This window comes from Phaenicophaeus curvirostris, chromosome 1, assembly GCF_032191515.1.
Source record: "Phaenicophaeus curvirostris isolate KB17595 chromosome 1, BPBGC_Pcur_1.0, whole genome shotgun sequence".
NCBI lineage: Eukaryota > Metazoa > Chordata > Aves > Cuculiformes > Cuculidae > Phaenicophaeus > Phaenicophaeus curvirostris.
Window position 1 is genome coordinate 129,538,027 of NC_091392.1, and position 22,102 is coordinate 129,560,128.

Below are 22,102 nucleotides of genomic sequence, written 5' to 3' on the forward strand. Positions count from 1 at the left end.
GTTCGGGGAGGAGCTCTACTGATGTAGGTGACATGGATACAGTTGGTTAAGCCACTTCTCTTTCTAAATGCAGTCTGAACTTGACCCCAGTACCTGTATAAACACAATTAAGGAGAGCAAATTCCAAAGAATTCTTGTCATTTGATGTTGCGGGTGATAGAGTTAATGTGCTAGAGGGAGGATCATAAGGAATGAGGAATTAAATTAAGATCTGCACAGTGATGTTTACCAGGTTTTTGGAGGAGGCAGAACAGACAAAGCAAGACAGCAAAGGTCCTGCTTAGAAGGAAGACATCATAGCTTCTGCTTGAAATAGAAAGGATTTGGCTTGTAGGTCATAAATCTTTAACCAGAATTAAGATTCATCTAGGCAAGAGGAACTTTGGCCAGCTGAAGCTTTTCTGAGTGGAAGCAGGAAACTATTATATTTAATGTACCGCATGTCACTCAAAGCATCCCTGAAATGGCTGGCAGAGGCAATTAAGATGATTGATCTTGACTATGATATTAATATGTATCATTCCTTTTGTTTTTTTGAATTTGGTGAGATATGTGCTGTTGTTGAATAGACAGTAATGAAATTGCCAAGGTACTGTTTTTGCAGACAATCTACCTGTTTAAAGTTGTTGCATTTTAATAATCTACTCATGTGTTCTTTGGTTCTTATATAGTTTACAGTATTCTTAGGAAATTCCAGAATTAAGTCAGTGCCTTGATTACCATTATAAGATGTACTACATTCCTTAAGTTCTTCTAGTTCTCCAACTGGAATGAGAAAAGTTATGATGTGTGCATGTGAGGGAGGATAATGACTCATGGTATTAATCTCCACTATTGCTGTTCACTCCATGGGGGAAAGAAAATCCCATTACTCATTGCTGGAGAGCTTTCCAAAGGTCTAGCTGTCCATTCTCTATGCCTAATGAGATATTAAGCATCTAGATTGTTCTCTAATTTAGGAAAAATTAAAGGCATGAGAGACTAGATAGGCCAAGGTACTTTTATTGTTTTGGACATGCCATGGAAGATAGTTGTTAAAATTACAGTGATTGTGCCAGAGGCTTCCTCCTTAGAGATTCCGTGTTTTAATATGTCTGTTATGCAATTAGTCCGTAAGATTATAATTTCTAGAATGTCTTTAAGTAGTAAATTAAGTGGGAGCACCACTATATATTGGGGTGACCAACTTAAGTTTTGTAGACCCTTTTATTTTGGGTACTTTTGTTATGGGGAACAGAATGTTACCATGATAGAGGTAAGGTGAGGAAACTGACATGACATTTAAACAAGAGCTAAACCAAACCAGAAGCTTCCAAAGAGGAAGAAAGAAAGAGAGCAGAGCAGTACAGAAATGCAAATAAAATATTCCAGGATATCTGATTGTAGACACGCATCTCTGTTTAAACACTGACAGTGATCCTGCTTGCCTTCCGAAAACAGTTCCTTTATGTTGCTCAATGTTTGTTTTTCCTGGTTGAGGTCCTTTGTGAGATGCCAAAAATATGCTGATCTTTTTAAAATTAAATTAATGAGTTTCCTTCAGTTATTCAAGTCTGCAGCAAATCATGCACTTCTGGGCATGGCATGACTGGCACTCCAGTGTAGTTCTGTAGCCAGCACTGCCTGTCCCCGTTCTTTTCACTAACACTACCAGTCTTAAAATTTCTATTTGCTTAAGTCTTTTAAGCTGACTCTAGGACACATGGTTAGAATAACTAGAATGAGTTCTAAAATGCTTTTAAGCAATATCAGTATGGGCTTTACATGTCAACATATACCAGTATAAACATTGCATTTGTAGGTGACTAGGCCTGCTTACTGATGAACTTGTGATTGAATAAGATCAGACCAAATCTAGCAAGCACTGAATAATCCTGCAGAGAAATGATGCAAGAGTCAATAAAAGAATGGGTTCCTCTAGTTTGGGTCAAGTCCTTGTCAGTTTGTGTTGCTGGGGATTTTTCATAGCTGTGTTCAGAAGGGATTAATATTAATCAGTACCTGTCACTGTATTTCCTGCTTCTGTCAGGTTTCCCTCTGCACATGTCTTGTGCGTGGAGTGTCTTTTTTCAGTGTTCAATTAATCTTTAGGGGTCGGGGTTTCTCCTGATGCTTTGATCAGCACTTACATGTATAGCAATTTCTTTCAGCAGTCACAAATCATTTTCTTAGCAGACAAGGGCAGAGTAAAAAAGAAAAAAAACCCTAAAAGCCTACTTCCAAAGGTGACTTACCAGTGAGTTATTCAAATCAAATAATGATCCCCTCCCTTGCAACCTTCCCCTATGCCTCCCCTCAAAAGCCCCAAACAAAACCAAAACTGCCCCTCCCTAGGATAATCAAAGTACATGTATTTCTCAAAATGGCATTCTAGGATGAAGACAAAACTTAATGGTCATGGAGTGATTACTAAAATGATAAGTATTAGGTTTTTAGGGCCTTGGTTGCTCTTCATTGAGTGGCTGGGCTTGAGGGGTTTTCTTATTAGCTTTAATATGTTTTCTAACAACAATGAAATGATCTAAGCAGTAGATTTCTGAAAGAAGATTGCAGTTCATGGGTAGTTAAAGTCAGTATTCGTCAGTAGCATGATTTAATACTGATCAAACTGTTTTATGTCTAGAATGTGTTTTGTGTTATGTCAAAGTGATTCATTATTTATTTCATGTTGGCTGTGTGGTGTGTAATATGTGATCTCCATAAAAATCCCTGTAGTGTTGGCAGTTTTCAGAGATCTGGGTAAGAAAGACCTAATTAATGCTTTATCTCTTCTTGCGCCCTCCCTGCTGATGCTTTTCTATTGCTTGTGATGCCTGTTGTTCTCTGTTGTTCTCTGCTCTTCAAAGAACTAGTGCATAGTGAGAGCTGATTTATTCTGTGGCAGGAAGCATAAGCTCTTTGAAGAATCTATTCAGTTGCACAGTTGTTCAAAATAACTACCACTTGATGGTTTGTCTTTTATCTGATCAAATAAATTCTCTAAAATATGGCAAAATTTTCCATAATATGAGTTACTTTTCTGATGCTCTATTACTATCATTGGGCTGTAAGGGCAGCATTGCCCCTTTGCTTTTGAAAGCTTCTTGCACAGACTTTGTTGCAGAGACACTCATGTAATATATAAACACTGAGGGTTGTGCTGTGATATTTGAAGTTGATCAGAGCCACAGAACATATCAAAAATGAAGATCCAGAGTCAGAGTAGCTCTGTGGTTTTACTTCGTAAGTTGTTCCTTTCCTTGCCTGACTACAAAAATTAATATTTGAAGCCTTGTCTGTTTTCTTACTATCATAAACCTAAAATTCTTGGGGAAGATGGGGAGCTGGTTTTTAATGTACATATCAATAACAAAACATCAACACACGGAGTAAACTGCTGGTTGTTGAAACTTAATGCAAAGTTCTGCCAATGTTTCACACTGACAGAAAATCTGCTATGGAGAGAAATAAGATGGAACAGTAATACCATGTTTCTTAAAAGAGACCTCAATTAAGACCTCTCAGACATTAGTGAAAGTTTTAAAGTTTGGATCCTCTTCTGAATGTGTGGCCCTGACCACACTAATATAACTGTTAAGACAAGGAAGCAGGCCTTTTACAAGACAAAGATTAATTGGGGAAAAAAGGTCCAAACCTTCCCTACAAGGCCATTTCTCCAGTGGAATTCTTGTTGGGCTTGCAGTCCTGTGTCAGGTTCTGACCTGAAGGGTCCTCAGAAGACCTCAGGACCTCAGAGAAAAAGCAGGAGAAGACCTCAGAGAAGACCTCAGGAGACCTGGCTTCGTTCCAGGCTGTTATCTAGAGCTTTAGTGGGGCTTATCCAGTGTGGGTTTTTTTGCCTACTGAAAGATGGAAGGGATGAAAGCGTGGCCATAACCTGTTTGAACTGATATGCTCTGTTTAATGAACAGAAGACCATATAATTGCCAACTGATGGGTTTGAGTCGTGCTGGAGAACACATTCAAGCACAGTAAATTAGTGAAATCTGCTATGGACTGCATAGTCAGGCCCTCTTCTTTTGGTGCCACAGTTTTAATTGAATCATTTAAGAACTGAGCAACGTCCTTCAAGAAGTTACCACCCCAGTCATTGTATCCCCGTGCTTCCTTCTATTTATGGCATTACACTCAAAATGTTTTGATAGAGAGAAAATCTTAGTACATGAAATACTGAAAGGTGAAAATAGTGAAATGTAATTTTCTCAAGGGGGGAGGAGTAGCCTCAAACACTTGGGTATTATCATGCTTCAGTTAGCAAAGTTAGACCAAAACATCCTGCCCAGACTTTGTAGGAAGAAAAATCTACAGCTGAAGTTGGGGGGCAAGTAATTAGGTGTGTGAAATAGTTTTGAGAATGGAGGAATGTCCAGTCTTGACTTCAGGCGCCAAACTTTAAAAACCACAAACAAATGGAAAAAAAAAAAAAAGCTCCTTCTTTTTTTTTTCCCTGCCTGTCAACTGCCAATATTCATTAATCAGCCATTAAAGTGAATTTTTTGTAATTAGAAGAGAAGCATATACTTGAAGTACTTGATAGCTGCTTGTTACCACTTGGTCTCCAGCTGACAAGGGTCAGGAGCACACCTGTAAGGGTCTAGGCAAGTAAATAACAAGTCATGGAAACTTCTGTTTGATTTCAGGGGGGCAGAGTGTTTGACATACACACAGTTTGCTATATACTTTCTAACCACTTCTGATGTCCTGTGTCTTTTTGTGGCCACAGCTGCAGAAAAGAAGTGAAAGTAAATGGAAGAAAATCAAATAAAAGCAGACAATCTCATCTTTTTCGAAGTAACAAAGATTCAATGAATGATTTTGTGGGTTTTTTGAGTTTGTGGGCTTTTTAAACTCAATATGCGGCACAGACCTCATTTTCATGGTCTGAGAGGTAATTAGAGGATTTGTAATATTCCACTGATTAGATCACAACATCTGTTTGTGACATTTTATAATGAATATATAGCTTATAAATAACATTTTGAAGGTATAAGGTTATACAGAGATAATTGCGTGCCTGAAATGCATTGGCACAAGGCCAAAGGCTAAGCACTTTCCACCATCCCTTCTAAATTGAATAACTTCACTTTATGAAGTGTATCATCAGAAATTGTTTTCATTACTCCCAGGGGGCAAATTAAGGTTAATCAAAATCCGATTCCAGATTACCCATATGTGTGAATATTTGTATTTTTAGAACTTTTCTTTGTTAATTACATTCCTCACTCACTGTATATGTGAATACAAGTACGTAGGTTGTAGTTCAGGCTTATGTGTTTCTACACTTTTGGACGATTGTACATCTCAGAGACAAACTTCCTCTAAATATGATTGTGAGGCCCAGGAAGATTTTTGTAATTGAGCAAAATTGAGCTCCCACTGAGCTCTGGTTTCTCACATCCCCTGAGTCCCAGCATCGTGGATTCCACTTGGCCCACATAACAGCCATTTGACCCATCCGCTTCAGTCCTTGAAACAAGTATTTGTATGTTCTCTTCTTTAAATGTTATGTTAAATGTTTAAATGCCTTCATATAAGGCAACCCAGAATTTGAGGATTCTTAGGCAATCAGAAAAAACCTTTAGTAAAGTGAATTAGGGGGGAAGGTTTTTCCATTTTGTCCCTGTGTATATAATCTGAAATAGTGCACACATGTTGGAGTCACCTCTTCTAGTACTCTGCTTTTACAAAACTCAATTATAATCTTGTTACAAGTGCCCATTTTTTTTCCTAGCACTCTGCTGCTCCGTGCCCCCCTCTTCTCCCCACATCCCAAAAAGGACAACTTCCACTGTTTTGATTAGACAGCTGTTTCTGCCTTGTAGAGTATGAAAGAACATAAAGAACAGTGTAAGAAAGAACCTGATGTACAGGAATATTTGCCCAGGATAATCTTTCAGTCACTATCACTGTGTGGTTCAGGGATCTGCTTTTTCAGAGGTGATGTCTTTATTACTTGCTGAACATTTTTCATCTATGAATTTATCAGTTTTTAAAAAGTCTATGTACTGTTATAATACCAACAATAACTTTTGGAAGAATTATCCTATTTCTGACACTTTGCTCTCTTTTTTAAAAGAAAGTTTTTTCCACCCTAAAGATAAATTTAAGGAATTTATAAATTGCTTTTGTTGGTCTTAATATTAAATGTAAAATTTTCGCACCAGTAAGACAGTCTCAGTCTATATCAGACGCAATACTGAAAACAAAGAATTAGGTAAACCAACGAGAAATCATAATTGAGAACGCTTGGAGGAAAAATAAATAATGTTACCATTTATAAATCTATGCAGCCTATTATGAAATTGTTGCTTTTTGCTTTTTTTCTTTTCTTTGTTGAAAGAAGCAGTATTTAAGCAATTTTTCTCTACAGGTTATTGACATGCCAGAACACAACCCTGAAGATATGGGTGGAACAATGAGACTGGGGAAGAGGAGGACTGTTTTCAAAACACAAAATTCTGTTTTAAGTAAGTTACATTTCTACTTTTATGATTTGCATTTGGAATAGGAACTCTATAACATGGGAAAGTAAAAATGCCAAAGCACGTTTTGTTACAGGACCACAACCTCAAGCAAGCAGTTGGGCTGCAGCTTCTCTGAGCTCGCTCATTCTGATCCTGTTCCTGTATATGTTTACCCTGGACTGGAATACAAAGAAAGAAATGAGAGATGTCTGAAAGTTCCAGTGAAAAGGTCAGCTAGTATCCAACACTTTAAATAAACAATGAGGAGACTATTGAGTTAACTGAAACGCATTTTATGTTAGTTGAAGTCATTATTTTCTTGGGAAGATGAGAGAATTTACTATATTTTTTCTCTAAGAGTTGATAGAATGTATGAACCAGGGTTTCTTGTACAAACCTGGAAGTTTTTTGGTAGAACTAACCCAGAGTCCTACTCATTATGCTTTTGTCAGATCTCAACGTTGCTTGTCATTCCCTAGAGTTGCCAGCCTTAAACATAATCTGGCCTTGCTGCCTTAGTCCTCACCTTGTCTTGACAACGTGTGCTAGTTTGTATCCGAATTATAGCCAGGCCCTGCTTAATTCCCATCTCTGATCTGGGATGGCCCTAGGCCCAGCCCTGGAAACAGTCTTGTTTTGAGAAAGCAAATTATTTGTTGTAGGAAAGGAAAATGGTTTGCTGTAACAGGATGCTTCAAAGGCAAAATAAAAGCAACCCGGACACAGAACAAATTATTCAATTTTGTCTATTTATATTGTAAAATTGAAGTAATACTTGTCTCCTATTAATCAGCCTGTTATACAGTATTAGTATAAATGATGCTGAAAATGTGTAAAAAGTGCTTTCTTGTCCATCAGTAAATATGGGCATATTTCTTATATTGCTATGCCCCTCATATTGATCTGAGCTCTTACTATATTTAGTTATGTTGAATGTATGGAGTATAACCTTCTGAGCTTTTAAAAATGAATTCTACTTCAGCAGGAGACAGAAGTGTAATAAGTATACTCGTTTAATGAAAAATCTGCCTTTCTAGAAAATGCCTTTGCTAGTGATCTGACTGACCTGGGTGATACCTTGCCTCAGTGTGGTATAGATACACACATCACAATGTACAAGTTTTTCTGTGGCCTAAATGCTTCTTGGAAAAGTTAAAAAATATCATGTGTTGTAACTCGTTGTCAATGTTATGATTTGTATGGATGACCATGTTTGTCAAAGATTCATAGAAAGCTCTGGTAGTCTGCTCAGGAGATCTAATTCCTAATGTCTAATGCTCTACAGCTTGAATGGAAATAATAGTTTTGAAAAGGTGGTTCCTAAAATTTCAGTACTATCACTCTACAAACTGGAGATCATCTTGGCAGTCTAGTTCTTGTACCAACCCCTATGTGAGACAGTAATCCTAATGACACTAGGATAAGATGAGAGAAAAGTTTGAGCTGTGACTGTAAGTGGGATGTGGGATTAAATTCTTGTTTGCTGTGCACCTCTAACTTACTCCTCATTGCTATGCAATGCAGAGTGTTTCAGCTTATGCTCAGAAGGCTGCAAGAGTCATTTGGGTAATGAGATCAGGAAAGCAGAGCAAAACAATATTCTCTGTTTGTAATTGGAGGTATTATGCCAGTTGCCATGTATTACCTCTTAAAATGGAACAGATGCTACTAAAATGCTATGGAGGTTCCTTCGCTGCATCTTTTGCTTACAGCTGTTGTAAAACCCTGAAGGGATTTTATGTTGCTTTTTCACTCTTGTTTTATTTTGAGTTTTACAGTTTAAATTATTGTAAGATTGGTCTTCAGAATCTAGTCTATCTACATTATTTCTGGTCAAGGAATGTTGAATATGAATCCTGAATAAATTCAGGCAACAATAAATTAAAAGAAACTAGTCATCACTCAGGAAAACAGAAAGCTGGAGTAAGATCAGTAGTGTCCTGTTATGTTTCACATGAGATTTTTTTCTGAGGTTTACATGACAAGAAATAGTTATAACAACTATTAAAGCAACACATTAGCATTTACTTCTTTTTTGTTGTATATTTAGGAAAACTTTATGGTGATGAAATGTTTGTAGAGGAGCGACACAGGCATCGATATGAGGTAAGCACTGTTAATGTACTTTTGTGTTCAAAAGTTAAAGCTTGGGCAAATTGACTTTCTCTTGGTTGGCCAGTGGGAGATTGTTTACATAAACATAACCCCAAATTTAGTAATGGTTACATAGAATAATTTAGATTGAAAAGATCTTCTGAAAGTCTTCTGGTCCAATTACCTGTTTGGAGCTGAGCCAACTTCAAAATTAGATCAAGCTACTCAGCATTTTGTCCTATCTATTTTTGACTCTGTCAGAGAGAGATTCCACAACATCTTTTGATGATCTGTTTCAGTGCTTAACCACTTCATTGTGGAACCTTTTTTCCTTACACCTAATAGGAAATTTCCTTGGGCAGTTTGTCTTTTGTCTCTGTCTCATGCTGTCCCTCTCTGAGCAGAGCATGGCTCAGTCTTCTATATACTGTCTCATTACATAGTTGAAGCCAGCAATGAGATCCAGCCTGTGCCTTCTCTTCTCCAACCTGAAGAAGTCCTGCTCATCCAGTCTCTCCTTCTATGTTGCATATGGTCCATCCCCTAACCATCCTGGCTGGATTTCCTATGGACTTGCAACATTTTGTCAATCTCTTCCTTGTACTGAGGGGTCTGAAACTAGTCACAGTACAGCAGAGGTGTTCTTGCAAGTGTCCAAAAGAGGGGAATAACGTAATGTACTGTTTCTGTGGTAGGGACAGTACAGTGTCTAAGCAATAAGGTCTTGGGGGATGATGTCAGAGATTATCTGACTTGACTTCCTGTGAAGTATTTGAACCGTAAAGGCTTATGATCCTTAAATGCCAATCTCCTTGGCCACTTTGGCTTATTTAAAGGATGTTCAGGTAGTGCATGTTCTTTCATAGTCTAAATGTAGACTTCAGGCATCTACAACTTGAAGGCTGATTCAGATCACTTGCTTCCTACCAGCCAACTCTGTAGGCCCCTTGTATAGGTCCACTCCCGTTTGAGAAAATCTGAGCAAAGGTGTGTCTGTACATCCAAAATAATGTCATTCAAGGAGACAGGCAAGAGCTGGACTCCTAGAGTTATCTCTGAGATAGTTCATAAGTGACCTTACTCCATCAGTATCTCTAGAAAGGCTTGAGCTATGAGATGTGTATGTGCTACAAACTGATTCAGGCAATGTTAAGCGTCCTTGAAAAGCTGGGAGGAGAGTGTGATGGTGGTAAAGGTGCTCAGAGTTCGAATATTAACTGAGTGGTTAGAACATCACCAAGGAAATGAAACAGCTCACTGTAGAACTTCTCAGTTTCAAAGAGTAGCTGAACCACAGCTTGTGTCATAACCACTGAAATGCCATGTTCAAAGAGGAAGTCAGTCTTTATGCCTACTGTAGTCAGCTGTTTGAAAAATGAGGAATGCAAGCTGTTCAGAATCAGGAGCAGAGCAAGCAGAACGGACCCTGGCTTTAATAGTTTGAATGTTATGTAGTAATTTTTAAAATCACTGATTCATCTTTTATTTAATCAGCATGCCTGCTTTTACAAATATTTACCAGAGAGTTGTTAAAACAAGAAAGCAAAAGGTCCTTTTTCTCAGTTCTCATAATTCTTAGATGCATAATAAAACATTACAATTAAGTACTACTATCCATTAAATCAAAAAATAAACAGAGCTACAATTATTTTTACTTTCAATATTTCAGGTGAACCCAGAACTGACTCACTGCTTTGAAGAGAAAGGTTTGAAATTTGTTGGCCATGATACGGAAGGGAACCGAATGGAAATTATTGAACTGGAGAGTGAGTGTCTTACTTGTCTGTAGTACTTTTTAAAGCCCTATATACCATAGGTTGTTAAAAGGCTCATAGGCACAATATTTAGCTGTTATCACAGCCAAAATCATATTGGAGGGTACTATTGACTCCGTCTATTTATTACAATGGGTGAAGATTCACAGGATGTTAGGAGAAGTCTAATTCTTTAAGGATTATGTCTCTCTTGGCTTGTATCAGAAACGGCATGGCCAGCAGGTCCAGGGAGGTTATTCTCCCTCTGTACTCGGCACTGGTGAGACCGCTCCTCGAATCCTGTGTTCAGTTCTGGGCCCCTCACCACAAGAAGGATGTTGAGGCTCTGGAACGAGTCCAGAGAAGAGCAACAAAGCTGGTGAGGGGGCTGGAGAGCAGGTCTTACGAGGAGCGACTGAGAGAGCTAGGGTTGTTTAGCCTGGAGAAGAGGAGGCTGAGGGGTGACCTCATTGCTCTCTACAGCTACCTGAAAGGAGGTTGTGGAGAGGAGGGTGCTGGCCTCTTGTCCCAAGTGACAGGGGACAGGACAAGAGGGAATGGCCTCAAGCTCCTCCAGGGGAGGTTTAGGCTGGACATTAGGAAAAAATTCTTCACAGAAAGGGTCATTGGGCACGGGAACAGGCTGCCCAGGGAGGTGGTTGATTCACCTTCCCTGGAGGTGTTTAAGGCACGGGTGGATGAGATGCTGAGGGGCATGGTTTAGTGTTTGATAGGAATGGTTGGACTCGATGATCCGGTGGGTCTCTTCCAACCTGGTTATTCTATGATTCTATGATTCTATTTGATGATCAGGGACAGACGTGCTCCTTTTCTAAAAGGTCATAATTCTAGCTTAGTGGGATTTGGCTATGTAGAATCACAGTAATTTGGGAGGTCATCTAGTCCAGCCAACACAGGGCTAGTTTCAAATATATATGACGTTGTTGAAAGCTGTATCGGTCAAATTTTGAGTATCTCCCAGTATGCTATTGGTTGGACTTCAAACCACTCACCACTACCCTTTGAATGCGGTAGTCCAGCCATTTTTTAACACACTTTGTAGTATTCCCAGAGTCCATGGATCCCAGCTTGGGTGCTAGGAAACCATATAAAAAGCCTTGTAAAGCCAGGATACAGGAAAGCTATTGCTCTCCCTGCATCCAAAGACGGATAGTTCCCAAGCTTGTTGTAACCAACTGTCTTCCCATCCTTCATGTGTTTCAAAATGCCTTTCATAATCTTGCCATAAACTGAGGTTAAGCTGACTGTCCTGTAGTTCCTTGGATCCTTCATTTTGTTTGTCTTGAAGAAGGGTATGGTGACTGTCTTTCCAGTCATCAGGGACCACTCATGATCACCTCGGCCTTTTAAAAATAACAATCAGATTCATGATGACTTTGACCTCCTCCCTAATCACCCTCAAATATTCTTATTTAGATCCCAGTAACTAGTGTATGTTCAGCTTGCTTGAGATATAAAATATGTATACATGCAATATAGCCAAAGTATATCACTGGACTATATTACCTAGAGAGACGGTGCAATCTCCATCCTTGCAGAGACCTTCAAAACTTGACTGGACAAAGCTGTCAGCAACCTGATTTATCTTTGAACTTGACTGATTTGGGCAGGAGGTGGGACTAGAGACCTCCCAGGATGTCTTCCAACTGGTTTGTGTCCCCTTCAGTTTCCTTCTGTCTAGAATGTATGAAAATCAAATAGATCAAAAAGAAACTATGAAAATCAAATAGAAAGCCAGTGCCTTTCTTGCACAGAAGTGGTTCAGATAGATGAGAGTTTGATACTGTGGAAATCTGGTAGATTTGGACTACTTGACCAAGTAACACTTGATATCTCTTCTGAAAGATTCTGAAAAAAAAGGAGCTATGCTGCATGCATTTGCTGAATGCTACACAAGAGCGTCTTTTGGAAACAATCCCTTTGATTTTGCTTGAGTCTTTGATTAACTCCTTGCTGTTAAGTCACTTTTGATTAGATGAGTGTCAGGCAACTGAAGTTGCAAGTTATCTTACAAGATTGATTTTCTTTTCTTATGTGGTCCCTAATTGCCATTGGTTAAGATAAACTCTGTGCACAGAAAGATAAATTTATCATAAGAATACGTTTTGGTCCTATAGAGTAGTATTTGTGACATGAAGCCCCTGAAAATTCATTTTATAGTCTGGAGCATGTTGAAGAACAGTGTTGTGGTTTTGAACCAGAGTTTTGAAGTAAATGTCTATATACAGTGTCAAGCAACTGCACCACAAAGAGTAATCTGAGAGCAAAGGATACATGTGACAGGGGACACATGTCCCAAGTGACAAGGACAAGAGGGAATGGCCTCAAGCTCTGCCAGGGGAGATTTAGGCTGGACATTAGGAAAAAATTCTTCACAGAAAGGGTCATTGGGCACTGGAACAGGCTGCCCAGGGAGGTGGTTGATTCACCTTCCCTGGAGGTGTTTAAGGCACGGGTGGACGAGGTGCTAAGGGGCATGGTTTAGTGTTTGATAGGAATGGTTGGACTCGATGATCCGGTGGGTCTCTTCCAACCTGGTGATTCTATGATTCTATGTAAATTCATAAACTAGTAATTGTCACGGTATTCTCTCATTAGTTTGTTCCCGATAGATTACCTCTGTTATACATGCTGGTGTTAGGAGGCTATTTTGTCTGCCGTGCATGAAGCAACTTCTATAGAAAGTATGGTGAAACAAATCAGTCAGGATTTTTAAATTGCGTGTTTCTTTGAAAAGAATAAAAGCGGTAGTAAAACCTGGAATTATTTCACAAGGGACTGCAAGGAGACTCTGATTACTAAAGAGAAATAGTCATCATAGGGAAGACGATTGGTTGGAGTGAAAGTGCAGAAATAACACTACACTAGAGAGCTTAAGCAAATCTTTTAAGCAAAATGTCCCCACAGGAAATGTTTGATGCTTTGCGGTTGCCTTGTTTTACAGCTTTAGAGAACTAAAATGCATAATAGAGAAAAAGAAGCTGTGGGATTGATTTAGGATCCAAATTCTCAGCAGAGAGAAGAGCAGTGTACTGTATCTTATAGTTTGTATTCACAGAAGGAAAACTCAGTTTCTTGTTATAACTTATTCTGTATTGCAGAGAAATCGGTTGAATGTTTGGGATTGATTTGGAAATTGTTGAACCAGAAGAGATCTGTCGTTAATTTCGTCCAGTGTCCTGGCACTACAAGGGGTTAATGTTAGCTCCTTTAAAACAATATTCAAAGAAGGAAGAGGTGGATAGCATGGAAGAGTATGGAAGAAGGCAGAAGGGAAGCAGAAGCAGTATTAAAGAGGTGCTTTGATTGGATAACAAGGAGCTGAAGATTTAAGAGATGAAGCAACCTTGCTTAGCAGGTGGAGTTGTGTGATGGCAATATTGTCACCCTTAATCACACAGGACAAACAGCAGGAAAGAGCAGCACCATAAGAAATGGATTTAAGTTGGCAGTAACGAAGATGGCCTGTGAATTAGGAAAAAATTTCTAAGGAAAGGAAGAGAGTGTTAGAAGAGTTTGCTAGTGAGAGAAAAAAAACCCTAGGGAGTGTTGTGGCAGAGCCTTGACCCATTGTGCGTGAAACTACACAGCGTAGCTGCATTCAGTGACAGGAAACTGGACTTAATGTCTCAGGACATCCCTTCCAGGCCTAATTATTTGACACTTGTTTTCCTCAATTTTCCCTGTATGTTGCTTTCATATCCATCTCTTGGGGAGCAAGTAGTTGTTGTAGATTAATGCTTGGTCTTTTAGGAACTGTAACTTTTCCCTCATATATATATATGGATGCGTATTCTGAATATATATTTATACATATAAATATATGTATACTGGAAACCAAAATACTACAAAAATAACATGATTAATGTAGACTTTGTGGTTGTTCCCCTGTTCCCCTTCCTTATACGTTGGTACAGAGTTATTATTCAGCTTTTAATTACATCATTGTGTATGTTAAGGTTGAATCACAGGGTGATTTTTCCCTAATTCGCCTTACTAATCATCTGCCTCTGTTGTCATTTACTTTTCGTGGAAAAGTTAAGGTTCCTGTTGCCTCGCCTTTAAATCCACACATGATGATGATCTGGCTTCTGGACTCTTGTGTGAAATCTTCAATGAAGATTTTTTTCCCAACTGTTGTTCTACTATCTTCTTCCTACATCTTATAATTTTCTTTGTCATCTATATTGTAGATCATCCATACTTTGTGGGAGTTCAGTTCCACCCAGAGTTTTCCTCAAGACCTATGAAACCTTCACCTCCATACCTTGGACTGTTGCTAGCAGCAACTGGGACACTAAATGCATACCTGCAACGTGGATGTAAATTGTCTCCAAGGTAATCTATCTTTCTTACTTGCGTGCAGTTTGACAGTTACGTTTTTGGAGGGACTATCCCATCCTTCAGTTCAGAAGTCCAGAAGAGAAAAAGGTGTTCTTCCGGTACTGATTTACTTGTTCCTGTGCATACCTAACATAAAACCTGGTGTAAAAGTATCTGTAAGCAGTAAGCACAGTTCCTGATTTCCTTCTTTTCAGAGGTTATTAGGGCTAAAGCCAGATCTATACATCACAACCACAAAGAAGTGAAAAACCTGTGGTAAGGTCACATGTAGTTAGTGGCCTCCTGTGTTAACTTTCATTAGTAGTAATTTCACAGAGAAAGAGATTTGCTGGAGGATCAAGCAATGAAGTCAATTTTTTACCTATTTGTATCTGAATGATGATAGGAAATAAAATAAAACACTGATTCTATTTGCAGTAGCTAAATGATTAATACTATCTGGCAGAGACAGGACTGAAACAAACCAGCTGGGTTAGGGTTTGGATCTAGACCAGAACTGTATGGTTCAGCCAAACTGAAATCCTTTCTCCCATTTGCCTCGGACACAGAGGTTTTGGTTTGTTGAATGCAGTAATACTTTTTACCTAGTGTTAACTCACTTTTGTTTATTTGAATGATATTAATAACAGTTACAATTTCATTACAATAACAATAATAAAGACGTCACAGGGCAGCGTAGTATAAAAAAAAAACAAAAATGGAAACAAAGTCTTAAAAAAAACCATTGCAGAATAACTGAATAATAACACAGAACAGATCCAACCCGGGTCATTGACTTTTCCTCTAAACAAGCCACCAAATCCTCTATTTCTGTTTTTTGGGGTTTTTTTGTTTGTTTTTTTTTGTTTGTTTGTTTGGGGTTTTTTTTGAGTGTTGCTTTCTATTCCTGAAATGATGTCCTTTAGTTAAGTGAGAAATACGAATTTTATTCAGATTTCAGTAGTAATGGAAAATAGGCAAGGCAGAGCAGATCAATTATGGTACCCTGCTCCTTATGAGTATCAGTTATCTTCATAAATGCACTTCATCTTTGCTCATCCTGCTAGTTGTGCCATGATGTACATACAGAGAATCTGCAAACTGCAGCTGGATTGACATACTCCTGTTACCTCAGCCTGTCGTTATTAGTGGTCATAACATTATTTACCTTCTAAAATTTGTGCCACTGCATTACACAGGTCAAATTTTTATGATGTGTGGCAGGAGAGGAGTCTTCAAGCACAATGATGTTCAGTCTCTTCCTCTTGTGGGCACTCTCTGCTCATAGTTCATCTTGTTTCCCAGGTCCCACTACCCTTTCTTTTACCTCTTCCTCCCGTACCTATTTGTGTATCTGAGATAAAGGACAGTTACTTTTTTCAATGAGTGATCTGCATGTGTCCTGTTAATTTAAATCTCGTAGCATCACAGATAATATGTTTTCTAACCTTGCTTTAAGTTTCAGCAATTACTGAATGTATATACGTATTTGAATTAATGTATAATCAATAAAAAAACCCTCAAACTCGTTTTCTTCACATTCATACAATTAACTCCAACCAACACCTAAAAATTTAGCAAAGACAAAAATCCATACCCCAAAATCTTACATATAAAACCCCAAATTTTACCATTTACCTGGTTGCACAGCAATCAAGCAAACTCCTCTGTCTTGAGAAAGGCCATTGGAAAAGAAAAACTTTTTGAGGCTAAAAGAGGAGCGTTTTGCAGGGAAGAACATGCAGGAGGGAATTTCAATGCTAATTACAGCACATTCGCTCATTAGCGTATCCAGCTGCAGTGTGGAAAGGATTTCCAGTTTAAACCTTTAAACCCCAGAATGCTAATGATTTCATTGAAAAGTAATGCTAAGGCACATCTTAACAAGACTGAAACAAATCTGGGGAGAAGATTTTCTGCACACCGCATCCAGCACTGCCTACATGAATTGCTGTTATACTGTTGACTAGGGTAAAGATGTAACCTGAAAGAGAATTTGTGGAGACCAGCAAGTTGAGCTTGATTACTTAAACTAGGCTATTAAAAACACTAAAAAGAGAGTTAATGATGGAGTCCTGAAACAAACGGAAATACATATTTCAGCATGACATTCCTAGCAGGAAATCACTACCCCAGATGGTTTAACAGCCCCTTAATTAGGACACAATTTTAGAACATCTGACACCTGGACAGATGCCCGAGCTTCTAAGCAAAGCAAACAGTAAATTTAAAGACGCATCACACCTCCCAGGAGAGAGCCTAAATAAATAAAAGTGAATAAACCTTCTCTTAAGTTTTTGTGATGCCTGGTCTCGTAGGCAGTCTGAGAATGCTTACATAGGCATAAGCATACCTAGTTTGGGACTGGAATGCATCCTCCAGGGTAAACTTAGTTCCCGGGAGCTTTGGTGTATATGGAGACAGTCAAGATCTGAGCAGAAGATTGGAATAACTCAGTGATGAGTTATTACTTAATTACTTGAAGTGGTAGTTGGGCATTCAAATTGCCTTTGTGGTTTCAGCCTCTAGTGCTTTGTGGCATTAATGCCTAACCATCAGACAAAGCCAGGCACTTCGGTTCCTTGTATATGCTTTTAAATAATGAATTTTTCCACATTTCTCCCTGGAAATACTGGTGTCACCATGGCATAAGGACCTAAAGAATGTGAGAGGCTGCCAGTTTGTGTGTTTTATTTTAAAGGGCAGAGAGAGCGCTAGAACCACAGGAGGTGCTCAGAAAGTGTACAGTACCCACAAATATGCTGCTTTTTAAGAGGAAGTGAAAGGTTTTAATAGAAAACTAGTGGATTAAGAGGGGAACTCCAGGTGTAACGTTAGATTTTACTGAGTCTTACAGAATTTCACTAGGAAAAAGTAATAAAAAACTGGCTTAGCTTTGGGAACAGTGTCATATGGATTGCAAAACCACTGATGTACAATAAAGCCCTGTTCTGTTGGGTTCTTTTCCCCCTAGCAAATTTAGTGTCAGCAGGCTTTATTTCTTCTTTCCCCTCAATTGACATCTTTATTAATGGCCTGCAAAAGCAGGCCACAGTGCATTAATGATACTTGCAAATAATATAATTTGAAGAAGAGCAGAAAACACTGTTCAGAACAAAGAAATAACATAAAAAGATATAGAGAATTTAGAAATCTAGCTGGAAATAAGGAAATGATGTATTTGTTTGAAGGCAGAGAGTAACAGGTTAAAGATAAATAATTTAAACACAAATGTCCAGTAAGTGGGAGGAAATGTAGGGATTGAGCAATGTTCCTAGGTGACAAAGTGTGGGCAACTAGAACTGCTGCCAAAAGAAGTTTTGCAAGTCATTAGTGAATCTGCAATGTAAGGCACCAATTCTGTGCCATCTCTTCACCAAGTAATCTGCTGTGTTCTGGGCTGGTTATTAATAAAAGATGACTTAGGAGATGCATTCATAGACAAGGAACAAAAGTGGCCAGAGGATGGAAGAAGTGCTGCATAAAGAAAAAATCCTCAGAAGGCTTGTCCATATGATGCTTCCTGCACTAACATGGTCCATCTGTCTCCCAAACCAGCTGTGTAGGGAGGTTTGGACAAGCATCTGTAAATAGCCCAGCAAACAGCCTATGTGACATGTTCTGGTGTATGAGGGACAAAGTGGGTATGGACAGGGCTATCTCTGATGTCCCCTGTATGTTGTCCCCAACCAATAACACATCTGGCACAGCATCATATGTCTGCCATTGACTAGATCCAGACATTTAGAGGAAAGTGAAGGAAATCTTGTGGCTTGAAGACTGTCAAAAGAGCAGCAAAAGCGTGGCTGCTCCACAAAAGAAGACAAGCCAGGAGCCAGGAGTGGCAGCTGTACTAGTAGGGGTAGTGTCCTCACTAGCAGGAGTCAGTGCCACAGTCACCAAAGAAGGCAAATATCCTACCAGTGCATGTTTCTCTCCATGGACTGTACAAACTGGTGGTATCTATCTATCTTACATGAAGATGTCTGTAGCTACATGAACTGAATCCCATGCATGAGACTTAGTGTGGAGTTTTTATAACACCCAGATAAGTTCTGGCATCTTGGTTGTGATTTTTATAGTGCTGGTCCTAATAAAACTGTTATCCTAGCTCTAGTTACGTGAGTGCAATTGTCTGCCAGGTTGGAGCTGGGGAGTCTTAGGTATATGCTGAGGGATTCTTTAATGAAATGATGCAAGCGTAGGATCATATAATAATGGTGATCACAATAAATGATATATGATCATTTTGATGATCATTTAATGTTTGTAAAAATATGCACCGAGAAATACGGATGTCTACAATTATAACCACTGCATAATCAAATAGGCACTTATTTTAAATAATGTTTTAATGACTATAGTAATTTTAATAATTCAGATTTACATGGGGGGAATAAGTAATAATATTTGACAGATTTATTTTTGCTAAGTTCTCAAAAGCTATAACAATTGTTTATTTTAAACATCTATAGCCTATAGTGAATGTAATAACTCTTGTCTTTAGTTTGCATTGAAGAAGAAATGCACTTCGTTTGGCTCCTGCCTTTGCAAGGAATAGCATTACTGTAATAATTGTTTAAATTGCATATGTTTCTGGAAAAGGACTTTTTTTGTCAATGATACATTAAAAAAGGATAAAAAAGTCCCTCTGAAACTGTGTCAAATCCTTCATTTTTTAAGGGTGTTGATCTGGATTTTCAAAATGAAACAAACAGAACATTCAAGGAGTACTCATTTTACAATTGCTTGTGTTTCTTAATAAAGACACTGAAAGCAGGTGATTTGGTTCTTCTGAGTAGCTATTTGAGAAACATAGGTTTTAAACTGATCTTAAAGCTTGTGGTTTTGTAGCTGAGATTGGTTGCTGAGGTGATGCTTTCCAACTTCATACCATGTGGCCTTAGCTATTGGCTGCCTTCCACACCATACTGGTAGGAAATCTTCTCATCTTGCCTCCTTCCATGCTTTAGGCTGATGCATAGCAGAGGTATAATATGAAATGGGCTTGAATTTGGCAATACTGGAACACATGCAGGGGGAAGCTCCATTTATTGCTTATGTGATGAAGATGGGGATCTAAGGATGAGTGAATTTTAAAACAAAGCAAAACCACATCGTGTAATTTCCTCAGTTTAGGATGTTTTCCTTGCCATTGTTGGGAAATATGTTGCACTTCACTGCAAAGTGAAATACAGCTAAGTACTGGTTGATATTTCACTTTACAGTGAATGTATTTCCATTAACAAGAGGTAGATTAGGTGCAAGGATCAAAGTGACCAAAATTCTTCATCTTGAAGATTGTAGTGCCTTACTAGATGTATATTCTGAGTTGTGTGCTGTTCTTCCCTTGGCCATGTCTTTATACTTTAGATCCCATGAAAAAAAAGTTGGAACAGAAACACTGTGATGGCCTTGGATTTCCTCACTAGCTTGCTCCCTTTTTTTGTTGGAGTCTACTGTTCTGGGAATGGTTGCAAACAAGATGAACTAGATGTCAGGTTTATGCCCAAGATAATACATAGAATAGTTTGGGTTGGAAGGGGCCTTAAAGATCTTCCAGTTCCAACCTCCTGCCATGCAGGGTCACCTTCCACTGGATCAAGTAGCTCAAAGCTTCGTCCAGCCTGGTCCTGAACACCTCCAGGGAGGAGGCATTCACAACTTTTCTGGCCAAACGGTTCCAGTGCCTCTTTGCTCTCACAGTAAACAATCTCTCCTAATATCTAATCTAAATCTCCCCTCTTTCAGCTCTCCCAGATAAAAAGCCTCTCATCAGCTTTTCTGTAGGCCCCCTTTAAAGTACTGGAACGCTGCTATAAGGTATTCCCAGAGCCTTCTCTTCTCTAGGATAAACAACACCAACTCTCTCAGCTATAGGAGGTGCTCCAGCCCTCTGATCATTTTTGTGCCCTCCTCTGGATTCACTCTAACAGATCCATGTCCTTCCCACGCTGAGGACTCCAGAGTGAGTTCTCAAGGGAATAGAATAAAGGGGGGGAGAATTAACTCCCTCAGCCTGCTAGCCATTCTTCGTTTGGTGCAGCCCAGGACATGGTTGGCTTTCTGGGCTGCAAATGCGCATGGTCAGATCATGTTGAGCTTCTCATCCATCATTAGTTAATAATTACAAATTACTTTCTACACAAACTGAGAGAAAGCTTGCTGAAGCAAATATAAGTGTGTTTCTTTTTTCAGTTGAGAGATCTGTGTGAAAAAGAATTTCATAAAGGAAAAGCTAGGCTAATTTTATCTCCTACTACCACCACCACTTTCATAGACAGCACATTTAAATGAGATTACATAATATTAGCAACTGTGAGCACAAAATATCCATTTGATTTTTGTGTTTAATATCTGTATGACAACTCAGTATAATTTGGAAGTACACATCATCCTAAGAAAGGTGATGACTCATTTGTGGTTAATACCACCTGGAGTTTTTCTTTAGACTGCTTATCAGCTGAACACAGTAAATAAACTGGATACCGGCACTGGTTTGAAGCTCTAACACCCAGGTGCATGTATTGCAAGATTCATGAGTCCCTGTTGGCTTTCAAGTCCACCTGCAGCTTAACTCTCGAAGAAGTTCAGGTGTCCTTGAGCTCAAGTCATTCTTGTTAATATGATACTGCCACTTCTGGGGGTTCCTCATTCAGACAGCTGAAACTGCGAGACTGACAGTTACCTGAGTCTAAAGCCCAAGGGCTGATCCTTTCCTGGGTATTCCCCCTACCTTTCCTGCCGCTGTGGCCTGGCTGTTGGAGATGAAGCTCACTTACACCCAGCAGGACACCCAGCAGGAAAGACCATGAGTGCTACTGCAAGTCAAGAACGGGCTGACAAGAGCCCTTCTCTGGGATTTGGAGTCAAATCTTTTACTGAATTGGGCAGTGTAGGCACAGGAACGAAAATTGTCATTGGCTAAGTAAGCATTTTAGCCTTTGGGCTAGTGGCTAGCCAAGCTACCCTCAGCTTCTGCAAACTGGAAAAAGGCCCAAGATTTTGGGATGGTAAGTATAAGAAATGATGGAAGCATTCAGCATTGTGTGACTGCTTCAACAGTGGGGGAGAACTCATGATGAGAATGCTGGGTGAGAATCAGCACCCAACTGTCTTCAAGAGATGAAGCCAGGCAGTTCTTCACTCACCTCATTGGTCCCTGAGCATTATTACTTTAACATCTGTTGCCCACACTGTATTGTAGATGGAGCCCTGGCGTATGTCTTTGGGCTGTGACTGCCACGGGGCAACAGAGCTGATTAAAAAAAACCCCAATGTCCTCTCACGACTTTGGGCTCAAACCATGGCTCTTGTGTGATCATGCAGCTCTCTGCAATCACAATTTTACCCTCTGTTCTGTGGACATTTTTTTTTGCTATTGTGCTGTGATGTGAAAATGCAAAGCTGTTTTAATAATACTGAATTTTCATTCCATGTTTCCGT

The 22,102-nt window shown here is 39.1% G+C and overlaps 1 protein-coding gene across 2 annotated transcripts in view; it reads left to right on the forward strand.

Annotated features, from left to right (window-relative positions):
- Positions 1 to 22,102, forward strand: part of CTPS2 (CTP synthase 2) — a 72,863-nt gene that overhangs the window by 45,651 nt on the left and 5,110 nt on the right. For both annotated transcript variants that reach the window (XM_069874711.1, XM_069874702.1), the window contains exons 14-17: positions 6,371 to 6,467; positions 8,515 to 8,570; positions 10,228 to 10,324; positions 14,527 to 14,671. In XM_069874711.1, coding sequence (XP_069730812.1) covers positions 6,371 to 6,467; positions 8,515 to 8,570; positions 10,228 to 10,324; positions 14,527 to 14,671 — 395 coding nt within the window. The remainder of the gene's footprint in view (positions 1 to 6,370; positions 6,468 to 8,514; positions 8,571 to 10,227; positions 10,325 to 14,526; positions 14,672 to 22,102) is intronic.